This window comes from Colias croceus, chromosome Z (genome assembly GCF_905220415.1).
Source record: "Colias croceus chromosome Z, ilColCroc2.1".
NCBI lineage: Eukaryota > Metazoa > Arthropoda > Insecta > Lepidoptera > Pieridae > Colias > Colias croceus.
The window spans coordinates 15,374,701-15,395,522 of NC_059568.1; the positions used below are offsets into that span (position 1 = coordinate 15,374,701).

The 20,822-nt window shown below is 33.8% G+C and overlaps 1 protein-coding gene across 3 annotated transcripts in view; it reads right to left on the bottom strand.

Annotated features, from left to right (window-relative positions):
• The window catches only part of LOC123705053 (F-actin-monooxygenase Mical-like), a 45,932-nt gene extending 25,110 nt beyond the window's left edge, over positions 1-20,822 (bottom strand). For all 3 annotated transcript variants that reach the window (XM_045653621.1, XM_045653620.1, XM_045653622.1), the window contains exons 1-11: positions 20,741-20,822; positions 16,241-16,425; positions 10,873-11,049; positions 9,041-9,208; positions 8,382-8,466; positions 6,264-6,451; positions 5,849-6,019; positions 5,419-5,616; positions 4,970-5,174; positions 4,630-4,806; positions 3,909-4,103 (exon numbers count right to left, since the gene is read on the bottom strand). In XM_045653621.1, coding sequence (XP_045509577.1) covers positions 3,909-4,103; positions 4,630-4,806; positions 4,970-5,174; positions 5,419-5,616; positions 5,849-6,019; positions 6,264-6,451; positions 8,382-8,466; positions 9,041-9,208; positions 10,873-11,049; positions 16,241-16,417 — 1,741 coding nt within the window. In that variant the 5' untranslated portion in view covers positions 16,418-16,425; positions 20,741-20,822. The remainder of the gene's footprint in view (positions 1-3,908; positions 4,104-4,629; positions 4,807-4,969; positions 5,175-5,418; positions 5,617-5,848; positions 6,020-6,263; positions 6,452-8,381; positions 8,467-9,040; positions 9,209-10,872; positions 11,050-16,240; positions 16,426-20,740) is intronic.

Genomic DNA, 20,822 nt, shown 5'->3' on the forward strand with positions numbered 1-20,822 from the left:
GCCGTCGGTAAGTTGCTTGACGAGACGTTTTTTATAGGAACGATTTTCGCTTACGCTTGGTTAATTATACTACTATTCGTAACTAAAACGGATCGTTTTTCAAATATAGGAACCGGGCATAAAGGAATACGTAATACAAAAATTATTTTAAAATTAACTATAACAAACGACCTAAGAAATATTTAATAACAAATGTATATTAATTAATTCTATCTACAGGTATATGTCAGTATTGTTATCGACAAGCTCTTGGTACAATTGCTTGGGAGTTAATATAGTATGTAAGATGTTTTGTTTTCTGAATAGATTGGAATTTGTTATGTCTTCTACACGGAATGATATCGTCAGCATTGACGCTTCGAGACGAGCCACTAAACTATTAATTTTGATTTAATATTTAAGTTAATTGAAAGATTTGAAACATTTTGAAATTGAGAACAGAGTTCTATCTACAAATTTATATGTTATATATCCTATGTTTTTGCGAAACTCATTTCTTTTCATGTCATAATGTTGAATTAAATTTTGAATGTGATTAAAATATTTTCTTTTAGTAATGAACTCAGTTTTTTCTCATTATTCTGTACAGCTTGTATAGCGTTATCATATTTTTAACCGACTTCAAAAAAGGAGGAGGTTATCAATTCGGCCGGTATGTTTTTTTTTATGTATGTACACCGATTACTCCGAGGTTTCTGAACCGATTTACGTGATTCTTTTTTTGTTCGATGCGGGATGGTGTCGAATTGGTCCCATAAAAATTTTATTCGGATAGGCCCAGTAGTTTTTATTTTATGAGCATTTTTGTCTGTAGGTATTTGTGAATTTTGCAAGTGCAAGTTTGAAGTCGGTTGTTTTTAACGCAGTTATTACTTGTAATGCAATATTTTCGTCTAAAGTACCAAATATTGTTTCTGAGAGTGTGCCAATACAAGCAAACCAAGCCCCTCGTTTGAACTTACTACTGATCAAATGAGAAAATAAAGAATACTCGGATACTATGCCATTATATCGAGTTTTGAGAGGTTCTAATATATAACTACATTCAGTATTATTGGGATAATATGCCTGGATTTTGTAGCATATGAAACGTAGTGTGCTTAAAATGAGTTAATATTCGCTATATTTAATTCATATAAGATATATCTAAAGGAGTTATTATATCTAAATAGCCTACGTTAATATTTAATTTCACAATCGGGTCAAAATAAACACCGGAATTGGAGTTGATTCGATGTACATATTTGGGGTGACCATGAGCTATTGCACTGGAAATAAAGTATATAATATTTATAATTATAGACAAACAATATTATCTATTGTCTATTGTCTAATATTTATAATTAAATCTAGTATTTATCTATGACGATTATATTAATATCTAGGATGAATAAAATCTAATTACTAAGTATAAAGTACGTTTATGCGTCACGCAGATTTAATTAAATTACGCATAATGATAAAATAATATATTTTGATATAACTAAGATATAATTAAGATCTAAGGTTTAGACGTCCGCGTCGCCGAGGCAATTAGTTAGCTTGACTTCATCATAATGATGGGTTACGTGGCCTATTTATCAATAACTAGCTGCTCCCCGCGGTTTCACCCGCATTGCTCCGCTCCAGTTGGTCTTAGCGTGATGATATATAGCCTTATAGACTTCCTCGAAAAATGGGATGAAATGAAATCTTTCTAACACCGAAAGAATTTTTCAAATCAGACCAGTAGTTCCCGAGATTAGCGCGGTCAAACAAACAAACTCTTCAGCTTTATAATATTAGTATAGATGTTAGTGAATGATTTCCGTTAATTTTCACAACTTTGTTAGAAACTTTTCATTTATTGGTGATAAGGTTTTTCGGAGCCTTAAATGATTTTTTTAATAACACATAATCACCTACTTTATATTGAACAACACGAGTGTGTGTATAGTAATTATTGGAATTGATTTTGGATTTGTTAATAAACTCTAAAGCCTTATCTCTCGAATGTTTCATTCTATGTTGTAGCATTTTTGCGTATTCCGGGTAAGTAGTATTTGAGCTAGGGATATGAGGTTTGTGACCGAATAATATTTATTAAATTTTGTGGCATTGCTCAGGGTGTTTGCAATAACGACAAATTATATTGGTGGAATTTTGATGATTGAACGAATTTTGGTCATTAAATAAATTTTGACGGTTAAACGAATTTTGGTTGTTAAATTTAGGATTTGCATTACGCCGGGCTAGAGAAGGTCTTGCATTGTTAAACGGCTTGTCTAGTTGCGAGCTCGATGGGCCTTGTTTAAGAAAAGATTGTTTTTTTATGATATAGCAAAATTGACGGCTTCATGAAATGATTTTGTTGATTTGCACCTTACAATATTTGAAAGTCGGGGCAACAACCCTATCTGAAAATGGTGAAGGCCGAAGGGCTAGCTCCTCCATTGCCGCCGTTCGGCCTATCATTTCTCTACTTTTATGACGAGAAATTGAAATTTCAGTTAAAAGTTGAGATAAACATATCTCTATTCTCAGTGCAAATTGGGTTCCGAGAATGCTTGCTTGCGAGTGCAAGTGCAGGAGTCTGTAAATCTGTAAGTAATTGAGCATAATGCTCCCTTACTCTAAATTGTGTTTTGAGGAATTCTTTAAGTTGAATCCAATTTGAGAATTCCTTTATTGAACAAGCATTTTGTGCTTTGCCCTGAAGCTGACAAAGGATGTATTTGAATAATATATCTTTCTGCGGTTCTGAAGAAAATTCTTAAGCTTAAGCTTATTGCAATTTTCTAGAAACGAGTTTAAGGTTTCACGGCTCCCGTCGTATGGTTTTATAAATTTTAAAAGAGTTGATAAATCCATTTCTAATTTGATAGATGGACTGTCAGGGTATTTCTTTTTTGATCGAGTAGAAGGCCCAGACAGAGAAGGGCACAATCCATCGTCCTCGGTATCAGTTACATGAATTTATTCGGACTCGCGGCTCTACTTTCCGTCATTTTGTATAATTATATTTATATAGTCTATGTATATAAAAAAGGGACAATATTACAATAATAACTATTTAGAAAGTTTGACACGTTTTATGATTTTAGGTTTTACATCATACATACATTATCACAGATAATATGGAATTTTACACAGTTATAGAATTCCATACACAATTAAAGAAAAATCAATCGCAATGACCAAATCAAACCACTTACTAGATAGTGCAGACTAAGAGAATGATAGACATGATATTATTTTTTATTCGCGAAGTATGTATGTGACTCCGGATGTTGTATCTCGTCCCTGAAGGTTTGGCCGATGGCTTATCTCGCTACCATGTTTTGACTTAGGAGTGTGATATTAAACACAAATTGCCTGTCGTGTAACTCGAAGAAACGCAGATTTACCACAAAATACTGGTGTAATAAGATTAACCTTTGTTTTTCACTTTTCACGCACAACACATATATTATGTACGTCGATTCAGAGACGTTTTTATTTTCACTTTTTACACGCACAATACACACGCGTCGATGTCGATTCAGACCGAGGATTTACTTTTTAAATCCCAACGATGCCACCAAAATGTTATAAGACTTTCGGGATAAGGCTTTAAAAAAAAACGAAATGGTATGTTTTATAGGACAGCCGTCCGTCGGGATTAGAAATAGGAGAGTGACTAAAAATGGATGCTATGGCAGGAATGCCGAGAAATGCTAAACAAGCGAAATACATCCCATACATCCTGTAGGGTGAGCGTGTTATTGCACAGAGTACGGACATAAAAGAACGCTCAAAATTAATTTAACAAATTTCAACACTTGCGCATGTACACACACACACTCACACACAGAACATGAAACCACATTTATAATTAAGATCACTACCCCTACAGGTACTACATAATATATTTTAACACAAAATCTCACCAAACTCCCGTTGCAGCACGTGGTATATCGGCCACTCGGCGTCGTCGCTCATCTGGTCGACCAACAAGTCGGCCAACAGGTCAGGCCTGTACCGCTTCACCAGGTCGTATAGAGCGGCCGGTGAAGCCGCCGCACGTATTCCCGGCTTCTGGTACCCCACCCACGCGATCAGAGCCTCTTCCGGTATTTCTGGGTCTGTGGGAAAATTTAAGTTAGGCTAGTTTTTTTTATATTGAATAGGGAAGCGCTTGACCATAATCTCGCCTGATGTAAAGCTGAGATGTGGTCTAAGGTGGAACGCGCTTCCCTAGAAGGTACCTTTTCACTCTACGCTTGAATACGCCATATTGTACTCGTTGGGGAACAATTAAATGAAGCATGTTCGAGTTAAATGGATACCTAAAAATGATTGAATTCGATTTATTTTTTATCAGTTTTCTCACTAAATTCTTATTTGAACGTAAGAATATAAATGAAATATGACCATAGTTTTATGGTATTTTTTATTGTGAAAATGGCATAAATTCAACAAATGTATGCTGAAATTTAGGCATAATCATATGTAGTTCATAATGAGATCCAATATTAAATAAAGCTTTTAATCATACTAGATTATTCTTAAACTAATTGATGAATGTATTAAAATCACTCATACATAAAATTTCCTTATTTGTTAAATGCCAATGTTTTCTTAATATGAATACAAATATTGCACACTCACCCCTACGTCGTTTCTTGGGCAGCGTAGAGGTATCCAAAGACAGGGGATCGTCGGAATCGTAGAACGACGTAACTCTGTGCGGAGTGACGGCCGTCCTGTTGAGGTTCGGGTACCTGGTGCCCGGGTCCAGCGTGTACCCGCCGAAGTCGCGGTGTAAGTTCTCTGGCGTTGTTTGCGCTGATAATATACACCAAGTTAACATTCGTCGTGTTATATTAAAGAAATAAACAAATGCAATCTACAATGTCTTAGAGTTTAAATTATTTGCAGAAAATTAAATATTTAGACAAGATATATTTTTACCCACTTAATGATGGTAAGATTTTAAACTTAGTCATACCCAACAGCCGATAAATGCTCTCCCTCTCAGCGATCACTTGCAAGGGATGCGGGTGCGGCGACTGCCCCCAGGCCCTCACCGCCCACGCGGAGTCCAACGCGGATAGAAACCCTCTCGCACACCCTGAGCCCGTGGGCCAAAACGGCTCTAATAAACTGTCCCCCACTAGCTGGCAGAGCAGACGACGGCCGAGCCGCTCGTATACCTGCGGAAAAAGTATGGTTAATAATTTGAAATATGTAGAATATAGACATAGATCTCCTTAATCCAAATAAACTAAACTAAATTTATTTGTTGTAATTTAACTCTTAAAACGAAATGGAACATTTCTTTTACCAGACCTAACTTGTTAGCTAGTAGCAAGCGGCCTTCCGTCGAGAGGCGGGCCACATTGACGCTTATCTCGTACACCACAAGGCACACTATCGCTCGTCTTGCACAACACTCACAATGCTCGCGTTCTCGGCCGCGTACATGGACGTGAAGTCGAACAGCGCCACGTCGGGCTCCCCGTAGTGGTTGAGCGCGAAGTCCCGCAGCGGCAAGCGGCCGTCTGTCGAGAAGCGGGCCGCCTCTTGCGCGTACCGCATCAACGCGGCTCGGTCCACGTTCTCCACGCTGAGGAGACGGGATACTTCGGAGAAGTCCTGAAAAAAAAATACAATATACATTTCATATAATGTGGATTGAATTTCATTTAATTCAATCACATATGATGTAAAAATAATATCTTAAACTTATCAAAATAACCGAAAGTGGGAATTAATGCTCGCACTTTTCATACAATGTTGTACATAATAATATGTTGAATTGTTACAATACAAACGCAAACATGTCGATAGTATAACATTAATCTTTAGAAAATAATTAAAAACTTACATTTAGCAGCACTCCTTTGTCCAGCAAACTGTGCTTCTTAGCTGTCATAACAAAATAATGAGTATCGTCCTTATAATACACTATATTCTCTAGATCGATCCCTGTCATCTCGTTCAAGTCTTTGAAGAATTTTTGGTTAAAAATAAACGCGACTCCGCTGATTTCAGGCACCTGTAACAAATGCAATGTTGTATTATTATAAAAGTACATAAATTAATTAAACTGTAAATCAAATATATAGATTTTAAAATGTTAGTAAATAGATTTTATTTTTTGATCGGACAGATAATCAACTGTAATCTACAAAATATAAAAACTTATTTAAACTGCAAGTGTTTAAAAAAATATCTTCAATTACTGGTTTATTTTCTATATTATATTCTGTTTGTCCCATCATTCATAACGTTTTACATACCGCAGCCTCTTGCTCCGTGTGTCGATTAATAAAATTGGCAGTGATGGCCATGGCCAGTTTTCCCCTGAACTCCTTCCTTTTAAATCCCCGCAGGGTGTTCCTTTTCCCATCCGCTCCTATGAGCGCGTCGAACTCGTACTGTGATACAGGGTGCTCTTGGGGAGACACACGAGCACGCCAGCCTAGAACTGGGACACCATGTATATGTTAGAATTTATTTGGTTATGTATGCTGAGCAATATGTATGAATACTATGTATGCTGAAAGCTCAATTATTTAAACAAGTCAGTTGTGCGTGTTGTGTAGTGTTGTAATTATCTTTTAAGGATCAGCTAATTCATCCACACACATTTCAATATTATATTTTACTATAATAATAATATTATGTTGTATATGTTACAAAATCATTACAAAGAAAAATCTCGCTCGGAATACACTTGCAAAGCATTTTCGTTCGCAAAAGCGGACTTATTCAAATATATAGCTTGCACTCTAAAAAACTTGTTAAACTAATATTACAGTTCTATAGTCGAGCCAATTTAATAGGCAACATTTGATGTCTATCAATTTTATCTTCGAAGAGAGGTAACCTGCTTAAAAACATCGATTAAAGTGTATTAATCGATACGGATTTGAAACATTTGTCAATCGAATTTATTAATTTATGATGATTTTTATTCACAAGTAATCAATGCATTCGGTTCTAGATGTCAGATTTCGATTTTTAGAGTAACGTCTCTAGTATTTAAAAAGAAAAAAGGTTTATTGACACAAAATTGTAGCGACGTCAGTTCTTCAATTCAGAAATTGTTTATTATGTTTAGGATGGTTAATCAGTAAAATGAAATCTTAAAATTACTTGTATCGGTCATTATTATTATAAATATGTAATCGTAATTGAAAAAAGTTAAGCAAATGTGCAGTTCTAACAAAACGAAATATCATGTTATTCTATGTCGTCGTTACTAGGTTACGTTGTTGAATTTTGTTGAACTGTCAAATGTTGCCTATTAAAATGGCTCTACTATAACACAGTACAGCCATCACAGATAATATTATGACAGATTAGCAGTATACTATCTTATCATTTACTAGCAAAAGCCCGTGAATTTGCCTACGTATTCGTAAATATGCAAACAAACTCCTCAAATTTAAAGTAAGTAAGGAAACATGTTTTGAAACCATCTTTCCACCCGCAGCTTCGTCCGCGTATTCATAGTAAACATTTCGCGGATATAATTATCCTATGTGGTCTACTTTTGTATCATATTTCATCGAAGTCGGGTCACTGGTTTAGGCGTGAATAGGAAAGCGAGAAAGAGAAAGACAGACATACAGACCAACCGACAGACGGACATAGTTACTTTCGCATTTATAATATTAGTAGGGAATTAGCATTGGTTTAAATTTAGCATAGACACATTAGACACAATCACGCATACTAAGACACATTTGAGAATTTCACCCGCACAGTCAAAGAAAAACCCGCATAGTTTCCGTTTCCGTGGGATTTCCGGAATAAAACCTATCCTATTTTCCGGGGTAAAAAGTAGCCTAATTGCATGCAAATTGGTTCAGTAGTTAAGGCGTGATTGAGTAACAGACAGACAGACAGTTACTTTCGCATTTATAATATTAGTATGGAAGTATGGATTCGCTCTTTGTCAAAATCGCCATGCTGCCAAAAAATTGATTGCTCACGCGAACAAACTAACACATAAACATTTGCAATGCAACATCATATCAGAATACGCGACAAATAAAGGTTTAATGGGAGAATTAATAAGGAAAATATACACAAACTAGGTTTCTGCCCACAGCTTCGCCCGCGCAGTCAAAGAAAAACCCGCATAGTTCCCGTTCCCGTGGGATTTCCGGGATTGCGACATTTTACCAGGATAAAAAGTAGCCTATGTCATTTCTCGTGTATCAAAATATCTCTATACCAAATTTCATGAATATTGGTTCAGTAGTTTAGGCGTGATTGAGTAACAGACATACAGACAGAGTTACTTTCGCATTTATAATATTAGTATGGATTAATTGCATAGTATAACTGAAACACACAAAATTAAAATAACGCAAAGCATTTTTAGTAAGTACAATTATAATACTCACTTTCTGAGTTACGCGTCACTGTGGGCTCCAATAGCTCTTCAAAACCAACACCTTCGTGAATCTCAACCCCAAGGAGCAACGATACCTAGAAATACAATTATATGAGTTAGAATAAACAGAATGTTTTATGACAGTGGTTATTATGATTTTTTTAAATATTCTAAGTTTAATAAACAAATATTTTATACGGGACTAATGCTCTACTTTCAGTTTTTCATATCATTGTTGTATTAAAATTTAAGAAAATTTATAGAAAATTCTTAGATAAAAAAAATCAAATCAAGAATTATCCTATCATTAAGGTGGACTCAAATCCTAGTCTATCGTATCGTAGCGATCTTGGGACCTTACTCAATTAAACCTACCATTAAAATTCATCCAACAATATAAAAAAAAAGTATTCCAGAGAGATAAGCTATTTTTTTTATTCCTACCAACCCTAGCAATCAACTTTCAATTCATATTTTACCTAAAATTGAATAACCCATAAATCACGCTACACCGTGCCGAAGGCCGGAAACAAATGAAACAATATCCATACACATTTCAACACCAAGCCCCGTCCGAGTCAGGGTCAGGCATGAGTCACTTCATACAAAAATTATACAAAAATGTTTGATCGAGCCCTTTATCAGCTTATCAGCCATAATTCCATTTACCTTCATCAATATACACTGCAGTTGTCTAATACTGATGTGATCTATGGAGCCTGCGCAGAACTTCCCGAAAAACTTCTTGGCGCCCAGCGCTTTGAGGTCGTGTATGACGAATGGCCACAGGTGTAACACGTTGTTACGTGATATCCTGTCCCGTTTCTCTACTATCACCTGGAAAGGGAAAATATTATAATGACTATCATTATCCTTTTATAAATAAAAACTGCAGGGTCCTTAAATAGTATATCCCGCGCGGATAAAGAAAATTGACTGCTGCCGCCGACGCGTCGACTACTACGGTCGACATGTGGCGACGGCTGAAGTAGCCTCTGCCGTTCACAACTTGCCGTTCGTCTGTACACTCTTAGGCAACTCCTAACATATTATTGTATTTGTTTTGTACTTTAATTCATAATTATGTTATTACTAACCTTCCACCCGCAGCTTCGCCCGCGCAGTCAAAGAAAAACCCGCATAGGTAGTTCCCGTTCTCGTGGGATTTCCGGGATAAAATCTATCCTATTTCCCGGGGTAAAAAGTAGCCTATGTCCTTTCTCGGGCATCAAAATATGTCTATACCAAATTTAATGCAAATTGGTTCAATAGTTAAGGCATGATTGAGTAACAGACAGACAGACAGAGTTACTTTCGTATTTATAATATTAGTATGGATATTATACAGGAACAAATATTAAATACGGCATAATTATGTTTTCCTTGTTGGCTATAAATAAAAACACTCCGTTGATTGGATTGGTCAAAATTTGATAAAGTATTTGATATACGTCGTGGAGCAGTTGCCTAGAAGTGAGCATTAAGTAATCTCGGTATGACACAGAAGTCTGGACTCAAACATTCTAACAACATAAGATTTATGAGCGAGTAAATGTAATTAAATGTACCAGCATACAAGTGGACATTACCCTACCACTATCACTTTTAGATCTCATAAAATGTGGTCAGTAGGGAAATAACAATTCCCCAAGTAAACAACATAGAAAATTATAATAATATCAACGGAAGCGTATTTATAGTTTGGCACATTTCGAATGCGAATTAACAAGTCATATTCACTATACTATTTATAGCATTTATAACCAAACGTGGGAGGCGAGCACGTTTCAGCGGAATTGGGGCACGTACCACGTGTTGAGCACCTATGCAAGTAATCACTGTTAAAACTAATATTATTTAAGTACACATTTTACATCATTGTTTCATTCGCTAGGAGATAGTGTACTAAAAATATTAAGAATCGAAAGTATACTGTGATATTGCAATTAGTGAAGAGTCTTTGGTCAGAATATTAGCGCGCTATCGTAAATTAACGACAGTATTGCAAGTTACTTATTCTATTCTTTAGAATAAGTACATGGTTCACTATGACACATCTTTATTGTAGGGCAATAAGAGATCACTTTCTACACTACAGACTTAAGACTCCACCAGGGAAAACAACACCTAGCTCATATATTTAAACCCTGATTTAAGGGGGCCGTCTATCCAAGATTCGGATTAGCCCACAGAAAATTCAACGGCAACCGTCAAATTGATGATCAATAATTAGTTATCAACACTTCTATCTCCGGATAGATAGAATATCATGACCAAAACTTTAAGTAGACGCTCACTCACCTTTTAACCAGTACAAGTGGTTAAAAAGTGAATCTTTCCTTTCTTTCATTAGAGCAATGCTTTAAAGGAAGCTGAGCCAGTGATTGGCACTCAATGACAATCGTCAAACCGAAGATTAACAATTGTCCACACTTTAATCCTCGGATAAATTTCTATATCACCACATTAAACTGTTAAAATAACTTGTTCATAATACATACCACTTTAGCTCCAAGCAATTGGCACTCTATGGCAGCCCTCAAGCCGCACGGCCCAGCTCCAATGATCAGCACCTTGGTCTGCGGACACATCCTCCCCTTATTGTACACCTTGTGGTTTGCGCGCGCGTCGAACTTCTTGAAGAGGGCTTGAGCTTTCCATGACGCCGCTAGTTTCGCCTAGAAATAATGGACAAATACTTTAAAGGCAATGTTTTGTTTTAATTTTGCTAGTGATATTACAAACTATATATTACAAATTAAACTATTACGAACTATTCTATTTTTAACCGACTTCAAAAAAAGGAGGAGGTTATCAATTCGGCCGGTATGTTTTTTTTATGTATGTACAGGCCCAGTAGTTTTTATTTTATGAGCATTTTTGTCTGTTTTTGTAAATGTTGCAAGTGCAAGTTTGAAGTCGGTTGTTTTTAACGCAGTTATCTATTTTCTATTTTCTATTAAGAGATATGTTGGAAATTGTGTGTGCGAAAAATGTAGATGACTTTTAATTAAGAATATTTTGTCGATAAAAGTACAAAATCATATGTTTTTGACAATTTTTATCTAGAGTACCTATTGATAAAGCAAACCAATAGGACAGGGGATACACGGATTACATAATATCTATCATAATAAAGGTGTTTTTCCACAAATAATGTGCTTGGATGTGTAGCGAGGACTGTGTTTGTAAATAACCAATAGTTAGTATCGCATCAAACGCTCCAATCTTCTAACTAAATCAAGCGATATGATAGGTTTTTTACAAACACATTCCTCGCATATTATTGGTGGAAAAGTGGTGGAAAAGCACTCTATTTTAGATTTCCAGATTTGCATTATATTTTGTCTATATTATGTATTGTTTTAGAATGTGACACAAATATACGTTGATAAGACTAACTGCAGATTATTATTATATCACTACGTTCTAATTCGTTAAGTATTATAATGAGTATTTATTTTGAATAAATAAAACAGAAATATAAACATACATATATACCTAAGAACCATTTTTAGAAAGTGACAGAATGACCGGCGCACGTACATAAGGCTGAATTTCGGGCAAACGTATAAACGATAAACAATTAACATTTTAACCACATCTGTATTCTGCGGTCGCAGTGTTTATTTATTACAGTAGGATATACGCCTTTAGTGGTTATAGTATTTAACCAGTTAAGCTGTTGTCAACTTTTTAATTTTACCTTTAAAATTTTTTTACTGTTTCTTCATTTTATAGGTAACTAGCTTACCGCCCGCTTTGTCTAAAACCTAATAATTTATATACTAATACTTTCCTCTTGAATCACTCTATCTATCAAAAAATACCGCATCAAAATCCGTTGCGTAGTTTTAAAGATTCAAGCATACAAAGGGACATAGGGACAGAGAAAGCGACTTTGTTTTATACTATGTAGTGATGCTTTTAAATATAGTAGAAAATATGGCTTCCAAAAATCTACAAAACAAGTCCTTTAATTGCTACGAAGAATCATCAGTGTAACGATATAAATTTATTTAACCGATGTACCGCCAGTTGACAGAATCCATTCCCAAGGTCATTACGAAATAATCCAATTAAAAACGCAAATGATTCACCATGCGATAGTCCATTTCGAAATTGGCAGTAATTAAAAGTCATTCACGTTTACCGTTTAGCATTATCATTATCACCGATAACAAGTACGATAACTCGTCCGAAATATTTGTCTGCAGACTGTACGACAAAATTATTCCCAGGACGGTTACGCCCTTTCATTTCCAAATGGAATAATATCCTTCATTTGACATTCAATGTAGTTTATTCGACCGAGTCTACGTGCTTTCAAAATTTACTATCGTACCTACAACACTGAGTCAAGACAGATTATATTGTAAAGTTTTACTCAAAAAATAAACACCAAACGCTTTCATTTATAAACTTGCACACATTTCTACAGAATCAAGTTTAATAAACAAGTGAACCTATGCTTCATATTGTAAGTCCGAAATGTAATTAGCGAAGGAAATAGGGTATAAGGGCGAGATAGGCTCAAAACATGGACGATGTCTGGACCAGTCGCAAGTGTAAACACCTCGTATTTAACGGCTTAACCGGGTTTATACATACAATAACAAATAATACCCAAATATTTCATTGGATGATGATTAAAAAAAAAAAATTAATATCCCCACTTACACAGAACAACTACTCTGTTAAAGGCAAAGAATTTTTGTATGTCCTTATGCAGGACATTTAAAGTAATACGAAATAGGAAGTCATGAATAAAGCCTGTCCATACAACACACAATGTATTCTTTATCTCGAAAAAGACTACCTATATTATTAAAATTAATAAGCACAACAGGCTGGTATAATCATATCGCTATCGATAATTGTTTCTTTTCAAACATTATCTAACTGGAAATTCAGGAAATATTTTGTTTAGTCCACAATTACTATACGATACATTTCGACGTCATCTAATTGATTATATGCTTTATACGTAATCGTTTGAATTACACGATCTAGTATCAGTTTCAAAATAATATTATACAGTTAGAAACCTTATATTATATACGTAATAATATACTCGGGTTCAGAGCTAGCACATCAAAACGATACGTTATTTAAATTCCGGTCTCGAAGCGTAATTGGAAATGATTTTATAAACTATTTATATTAGATTAGATTTCCGCCATCGGCTTCGCCCGCGTTTTCATAGAAAAACTCGTATAGTTCCCGTTTCCGTGGGATTTCCGGTATCCTATGTGTTAATCCAAGTTACCCTCTATATAATATATGTGTGATAAATTTCATTGTAATCGGTTCAGAAGTATTTGCGTGTAAGCAAGTGTTCACAATTCACACCCAAATAGATCAATCGATCTTCATAAATGTTATCATAAATATAAATTAGTCATTAATATCGACGTAGGATTTTTCTTTCAGAAAATAAAATATAAAAACTAGACTTTAGAAGTTTACGTGAGCGACGTCGCGGACGGAAATATATAAATATAAATACATGTCAGTATTATTAATTATTATTTGTGTTTAGTTAATAAAAAACAATTTAATACTGTGTTTACACGCCAAGCTTAGAAACTATTGTAGATTTTCGTAGTTTTCACCAATACAGACTGATTTACGAGGCAATTAAAAACATTTTATGTAAATTGGCCATACTTTATGAAGATACATTTTGTTGATTATATCTGCCCATTGAGACGTAGTATGGCGTGCGAATTGTGATGCAACAACGAAATTAAAAAAAAACTAGAATGCGTGTTACCTAATTATTCCTAAAGTAGACTATATTTTTCCACTAAAAAAAAAAACGTAAGTACCTAACTGTCTATACTAAACATTTAAAATACCATACACAAGAATCCACGCAAACACAGGGTGTGTTGCTTGCACCATTAATACGATCGACGTCCACCGAAATCGCAATACAAAGCCATATTTTCACGGCATTACTGTCGTACCATTGACCGCTTCGACTTAAATGGCAAAACATTGATTAAATAAAATTTCTACAGCCTTGGTGAACACTGTACAACCATGAACCAAGTTTTGTAAGATCACAAGTTAAACTCATCCATATTAATATTTTTAAAGCGAAAGTCACTTTGTATCATTGCGTCCTTGATTGCGTCTAATATTTAACCGTTGATGGAATGTTACATTTTTAATGGTATGCATAATTATTGTTTATGGATAATTTCAAAATTCACTTTTAAACAACTTTATTATTCCTTCCATATGAAACATATTGTAAAACGTAGGTATCCTAGAATATTCGAGAGATTGAATACATAACACAAGTGTTAGATACAATCATGGTTGCAATGTTGCATGATATCCGCTTTAGAAAGATTGGATAAATACTTCTGGAGTTAGTACTTGAACTCTATTACATACGTATTGTTATATACAAAGGAGGTCTCACTGCAGTGGTTACTTCAATGATCGTTTTATAAAAGCCAAAGTGAAGCGATGACTACCTTATGTATATGCTTATAAGGAGTCAGGATATAACATTCTCATAAAATCCATCTTAGTAAGAATCATAATTAAACACGTGTATCATTATCAATCAACCTAGTAATTATATAGTCGTAATTATATTATCACATAAAACTTGGAATACTTTGCAACCATTGACAAATAAGTTTTCCCAAATGAATCGCTGCAAAGATTAGCCTTGCGTTGCCTACAAACTCTGCGTATAATTAATCGATTGCTGGCTTGATGCCTAATGATGTATAGCTTCGATTGAAATATAAATATCGGTGAATTTAAGGCGCCTATAAAGAGGGCGATCGTTACCCTTGGCACTAATACAGATCTAATAAAAGTCAGACAAGCACTCGACGAGTAAATACGCCGACTATTGTTTAATGTGGGAGGCAGTGTAAGACAATTGCTGACGAAAAAACATTTACCCATATCAGAATTCAGTCGCATCTTTTGCTCATTACATAAGCCAGATATAATTGCGACTTGGGCAATTCTTGTAACACAAGAGTGTAATCTTTAACTTGGCAAGTCATCGGCTTTGTATCGCGAATATAATTTTATGCTTCACTGTGAATATGTCCAAATTGTAATAAAAATGTCTTGTTATTACATATAATTATTTTATTCGTATATTGCTAGGTTAATACTACGAAATAAAAAATACATTTTTTTAAGTATTTTCCTTATGATTATGTATTTGTTAACAATTTATGTATTTTAAGTACGAAGGTCGTGAATATACTGCAACTATATTCATATAATTTATTTTTATTTATGCAAATATAATATACATAGTATTAATGTTGGGTACATTAGACGTACCTACGAAATAAGTTCTAGTATATAATACAAATAGTATAGATAATGAATAATATAGACTTGAAAATAGAGCAAAACATAGTATTATAAAATATAATGTTGCGATGAAAGAGTTATTATTATTCATTACAACCGTATAAGTAGATCCAGCGTTTGTTACGCACAGTATACCTGTCGTACAAGAGGGAAGTCCACCTATAAAGATATTAAAACGCTTTACAGAACCGAAGCGAAGCGGATCGTGCGAATCGCACATAATGTCTAATCAATCCAACTAGGAATAGGAATGTCGTTATCCTTTAAGTTTCAATTTAATTTACTGAAAAATCGCTTTTGCGTTTCAAAATCGGTACCTACCTATATTTAATTTTGACTGATTCTTACGTGAAATAAAAATAAAAAGCGTACTGCTAAACTTACATATGAATTAAAATGACAACATGTGTCACATAATGGAGCTGAATCGATCCTAAAGTTTGATTACACAGTTGTCAGTTGGACTAATTTTTTTATGCTACAATAGTGGTATTTATTTCTACCCACCTTTAACTTAGGATAGAAATCCGGCAGTCTATTCGGCTTCAAATTCAGCGTGTTGCAAATCTCTCTATGTAGGGCCAGTATCTGTTTCATAGTGCCCGCCGAGCAGAAGTGGTCGAACATCTCCGCCGCGAGAGCGCACTCGGGCGGAGTGGGCTCCACGCGTGGCCCCCGATTCATGGCTGTAGCTGGAACAAAAAGATAAATGTTAATCTCTTGGAGCACATAATATTTCTGAGGGTATACATCACGAACCTCAAGAGAACGGTTTTTCAAAAAGGAAATTTCGAACCCAGTCACAAAATGAACACTCATAAAATACACCAGGGACCAAGATGTTTTTTCAATATTCCTTTACTCATTAGGAATTCCTCGTGGCCCGCGAATTCACTAGAGAAATAAAATAACAGCATTCTCAACCTTATCCCATTCCATTCCTTGTGCATGAACCTAACCCAGCATTAGTAATTCAATTACGAGCAAATTGGCCACTTTCATAACAGCATATTACGGATATCTATACGTTACGGTTGTTACACTCAGCTACGTAACCTCTGATCATTTCTCTTTATTTCCTTAAAAAAAGGCGTCACAGCTTCAGGCATTCATGCTAATGTTTGTGAAAGTGCGTTTTCTGCTCGTTTGTTATCATTACACGGGTGAATCACTAGACCAATTTTGATATTTATACAGCGCGGATTTGTACCGACTACCGACATTAACGTGTAGGAGGAAGAAAAATGAGTGCTGAAAAGCGGTAGAACGCTTGCAAATGAGGACGCGTATAATGGAAATAGAGTAAAATATACAGGACGGGCAGGCAGATTAGCAGCCCGGCGCTGGGAATTTTGATTGGATTATGACAATAGGCTCAGATCTTGTTACATGGAAGTTCCTTTTACTCGCGAGATGGTGGTACTTTATACCTGTAGGTATACTGTTAATGAAATTTATGATCCTGACCAAAAAATGGAATAAAATTTTCAAAACTGTAGATACTCAAGTTTTATCAGAAATTCCTTAATTTTAAACTCAATACTGTGACTTAAGTACGTAAACAGAACTTTGGGTTAAGGACTTGAAACCTTAAGTATAGACCTTCAATTCTCAATGAACTGAAACGCAATAACTACTATCAGGTAACACGGCCTTCAGCTGTGAGAGGAACTTGGTGCAATATTGCTCCAATGTAGCTATATCTAGCTATCCATACTAATATACATCATACATATTAACAACACTAGCTATTGCCCGCAGCTTCGCTTGCGTGGAAAAGATAAATTTTCATGGTATAAGTTTTCATCCCCTTTTTTACCCCCTTAGGGGATGAATTTTCTAAAATCCTTTTTTAGGGGACGCCTACGTTATGACATCTATCTGTATCCCAAATTTCAGCCCGATACGTCCAGTGGTTTGGGCTGTGCGTTGATAGATCACTATATCAGTCACCTTTGAGTTTTATATATATAGATTATTAACAGATGAGGTTGTTTGTCCGTATTAATTTAATTCGAAAGTAAATTGATGGATTGTTAAAATTCTATAATTTAATATTAGAAAGCTACTTTAAAAAAAAAACAAAGATAGGTTCCAGAGCGGCTAGATTATACTTTTTAAACTAAACAGATAGAAACAATTGAATTGGATTTTAATAGTGACCTTAAAATCAAATATTACTCATTTGTTTGAGTTAAAAAAATATGTTAATAATGTTTCTATTTATCATTGTAATTAAACTATACATGAACTAGTTTAATTTAAAATCATAATAACTTGAACAAATATTTGACCTAGTTATTATAATAAATGGTAATGGTTTTTTAATTGATATCCAAGAATTAAAAAATAGACAACTCTATATTAAATACATACTGTCATTAAAGATAAATGTTCTGCAAAATTAAATTATAAACTAAAACATTCAGAGAAAGTGGTGGTTAAATCGTAATTATACTTAAAATATTAACATATTTGCATTACAGTGAAAGTCTGTAACAGAAAGTTATTCTAAAATGCATCTCTTAGTAATTTCTGCAATTCATTTCTTCATAATAAGTCATTATTTAAGTGTAAGTATTCAATTAATTAGAATGGCATAATTAAGAAAAAAGTGGTTAAATATTGATTGTATTATGTATTGTGTATACAGTAATAAATAGAAATAGTAAGTTACAGTTAGTTCAACATTTTTATGTTCAATTAGCATGTAGTTAAAATAGTTCATTGTATTAAAACTTTTACATTTAATACATTTAGTAGCTTTCATTAGAGCTATAAAATTTCATTATTAAAAATAATTTCATATCATTTTTTTTTACTTCACTACATAGTATAAAACAAAGTCGCTTTCTCTGTCCCTATGTCCCTTTGAATGCTTAAATCTTTAAAACTACGCAACGGATTATGATGCGGTTTTTTTAATAGATAGATTGATTCAAGAGGAAGCTTTATAATTTTTTAGGTTCTAGACAAAGCGGGCGAAGCCGCGGGCGGTAAGCTAGTGCTTAATAATTCTGAAAATGTTAATTACCGTTATTTTAATTAACCCAAAACTATTAAATTCTAACAAAGACAAGAATTAACATTTATGTTTCTTTTTTTTTAAACATATATGTAATTTTATTTCATTTTATTCTCTGTTCCAAAATTTAATTTATAAACGCACATTGTGTGTGGATCAACAGCATTTTACTACATTTCTTTAGAACTTAAGTACCTATACAATTTGGACCTCCGATCTGTCATTATAAAATCTACCCCTGTACAGTGATGTCCAGAGGAGTATATATTTCGGTGTGGAAGTGTGATATAGGTCAACTTTATATTTCTTTTTTTTTTAAGTGGGGAAATCTTGCATAGCTAATAACCCTTGGCCTCCGGGGTAGGAGGTGTGGGTTATGTCGGGTTCCGCTATATATGTCATCTAGCACAATCACTTTCTCAAACTGGAAATAATATTGCTAAAAGACGTCATTGTACCACTCCTTGTTTTTATAATCTCAAGCAATAGGTACTTATTTTTGTTTATGAATTTACTTTATTTTGAATGACAAAAACATTATTTATGTTTTATTTATCACAAAACATTGCAGCTTATATTTATGCCTGGTTTTACTTTTCCACAATCAAAATGACGCAAAAAGTTAAAAGTAAGTACAACTTATTTATAAATTTCAGTATTTTAGAATTTTCCAGAATCTGTTGTTATATCATGACATAAAGATAGAATAAACAATGTAATAGTTTCTACGACACCTTCATTCAAGTGAATAGTAAAAAAAAATTATAATGAGTGCATTGATTCAGAGAAGCTTAAGTATTATACAATAAGGAAATACTGGATTAAATCTCTCTAAGCAAAAAGATGCACACTTCTATGTGTTGTGTTTTTCATTTCTGTAGTACTATAATGGACTGTCTATTTCTAGTTTTGCTTTGTTATGTAGGTATTATGAAAATAAATATTAGAGTCTTATGATAAAGATACTGGTACATTTCAAGAAGGCATGTTAAAAAGGATTTGTTGTTATGTTAAAAAGGTATTAACTAGTGAGTCATGTTTGTATGAAATGATTTACCTGTGAAACTACTACAAGTAATTAATTTGGCATGAAAATTCATATTTTGATATTTATTACAAAATAAAATATTGCAGTAAGTTTTATTACTTCGTTTTTTCATAATGCTTGTCTCAATGTTATGTTATTGATTGTTTAAAAAATTTTATTCCAAACAAAGGGTTTAACAAAAATGTAATCAGGAATGGAGTTATTTTTCTTTTTTTAAATCAGAAAAACAACTTTTATTTATCACACAAAGTATTAAAAAACAAAAACGTTAATCTGAATTTGGCAACAAGTTCAACAACATGTTCCATTGTTTACAAGTTTACATATTTAATAAGGGCAAGTGCAACAAAAGCACCAACATTAAAACTTCGCAATCAACACTATAAATTAACATTGAATATACCTAATTGTATCAATTAAAAGATAATGTCGATGTTTATATTTTAACAATACTAATTTATACTAATATGCAAACTTTAATGTCGTATTTTAATATCTTTTATCTAGTTATTTATGTACGCAAATTTTCGTAAATTTTTACTTGGTTTAAACTATAACATTTTGTTGTATCCCTAACGGCTTTTATAAATATTACGTAGGTAGGTAGGTGTCTAAAAACTTACAAGTGGGTGAATGGACTGATATTAATAGAATAGTGAATTCCCTTTCATCTGTTTATCACCTCTTGACGAATAAATTATATCTTCGTTAATGAATCATCGTTGTAATATAAAACCTAACAATAAGAACAATAAATAGAAATATCAACATTGAAATATAATTATCAAAACGTACCTAAGTAGGTGGGTATAAAGAAATAGTTAATTATAGGTTCATGTTACACCATCTTAATTACTAATGAACACGACACAACAATTACACACAAGTTACATTTATCAACTAAACCATATTTAGAAAATTGTTTAATACTCACTAGCAAATTACAAATAAATCAAATTTTCTTCCACCCAACTTTCATCGCGATCATCTCTTCCAATCTCTTCACAGTTCACTTT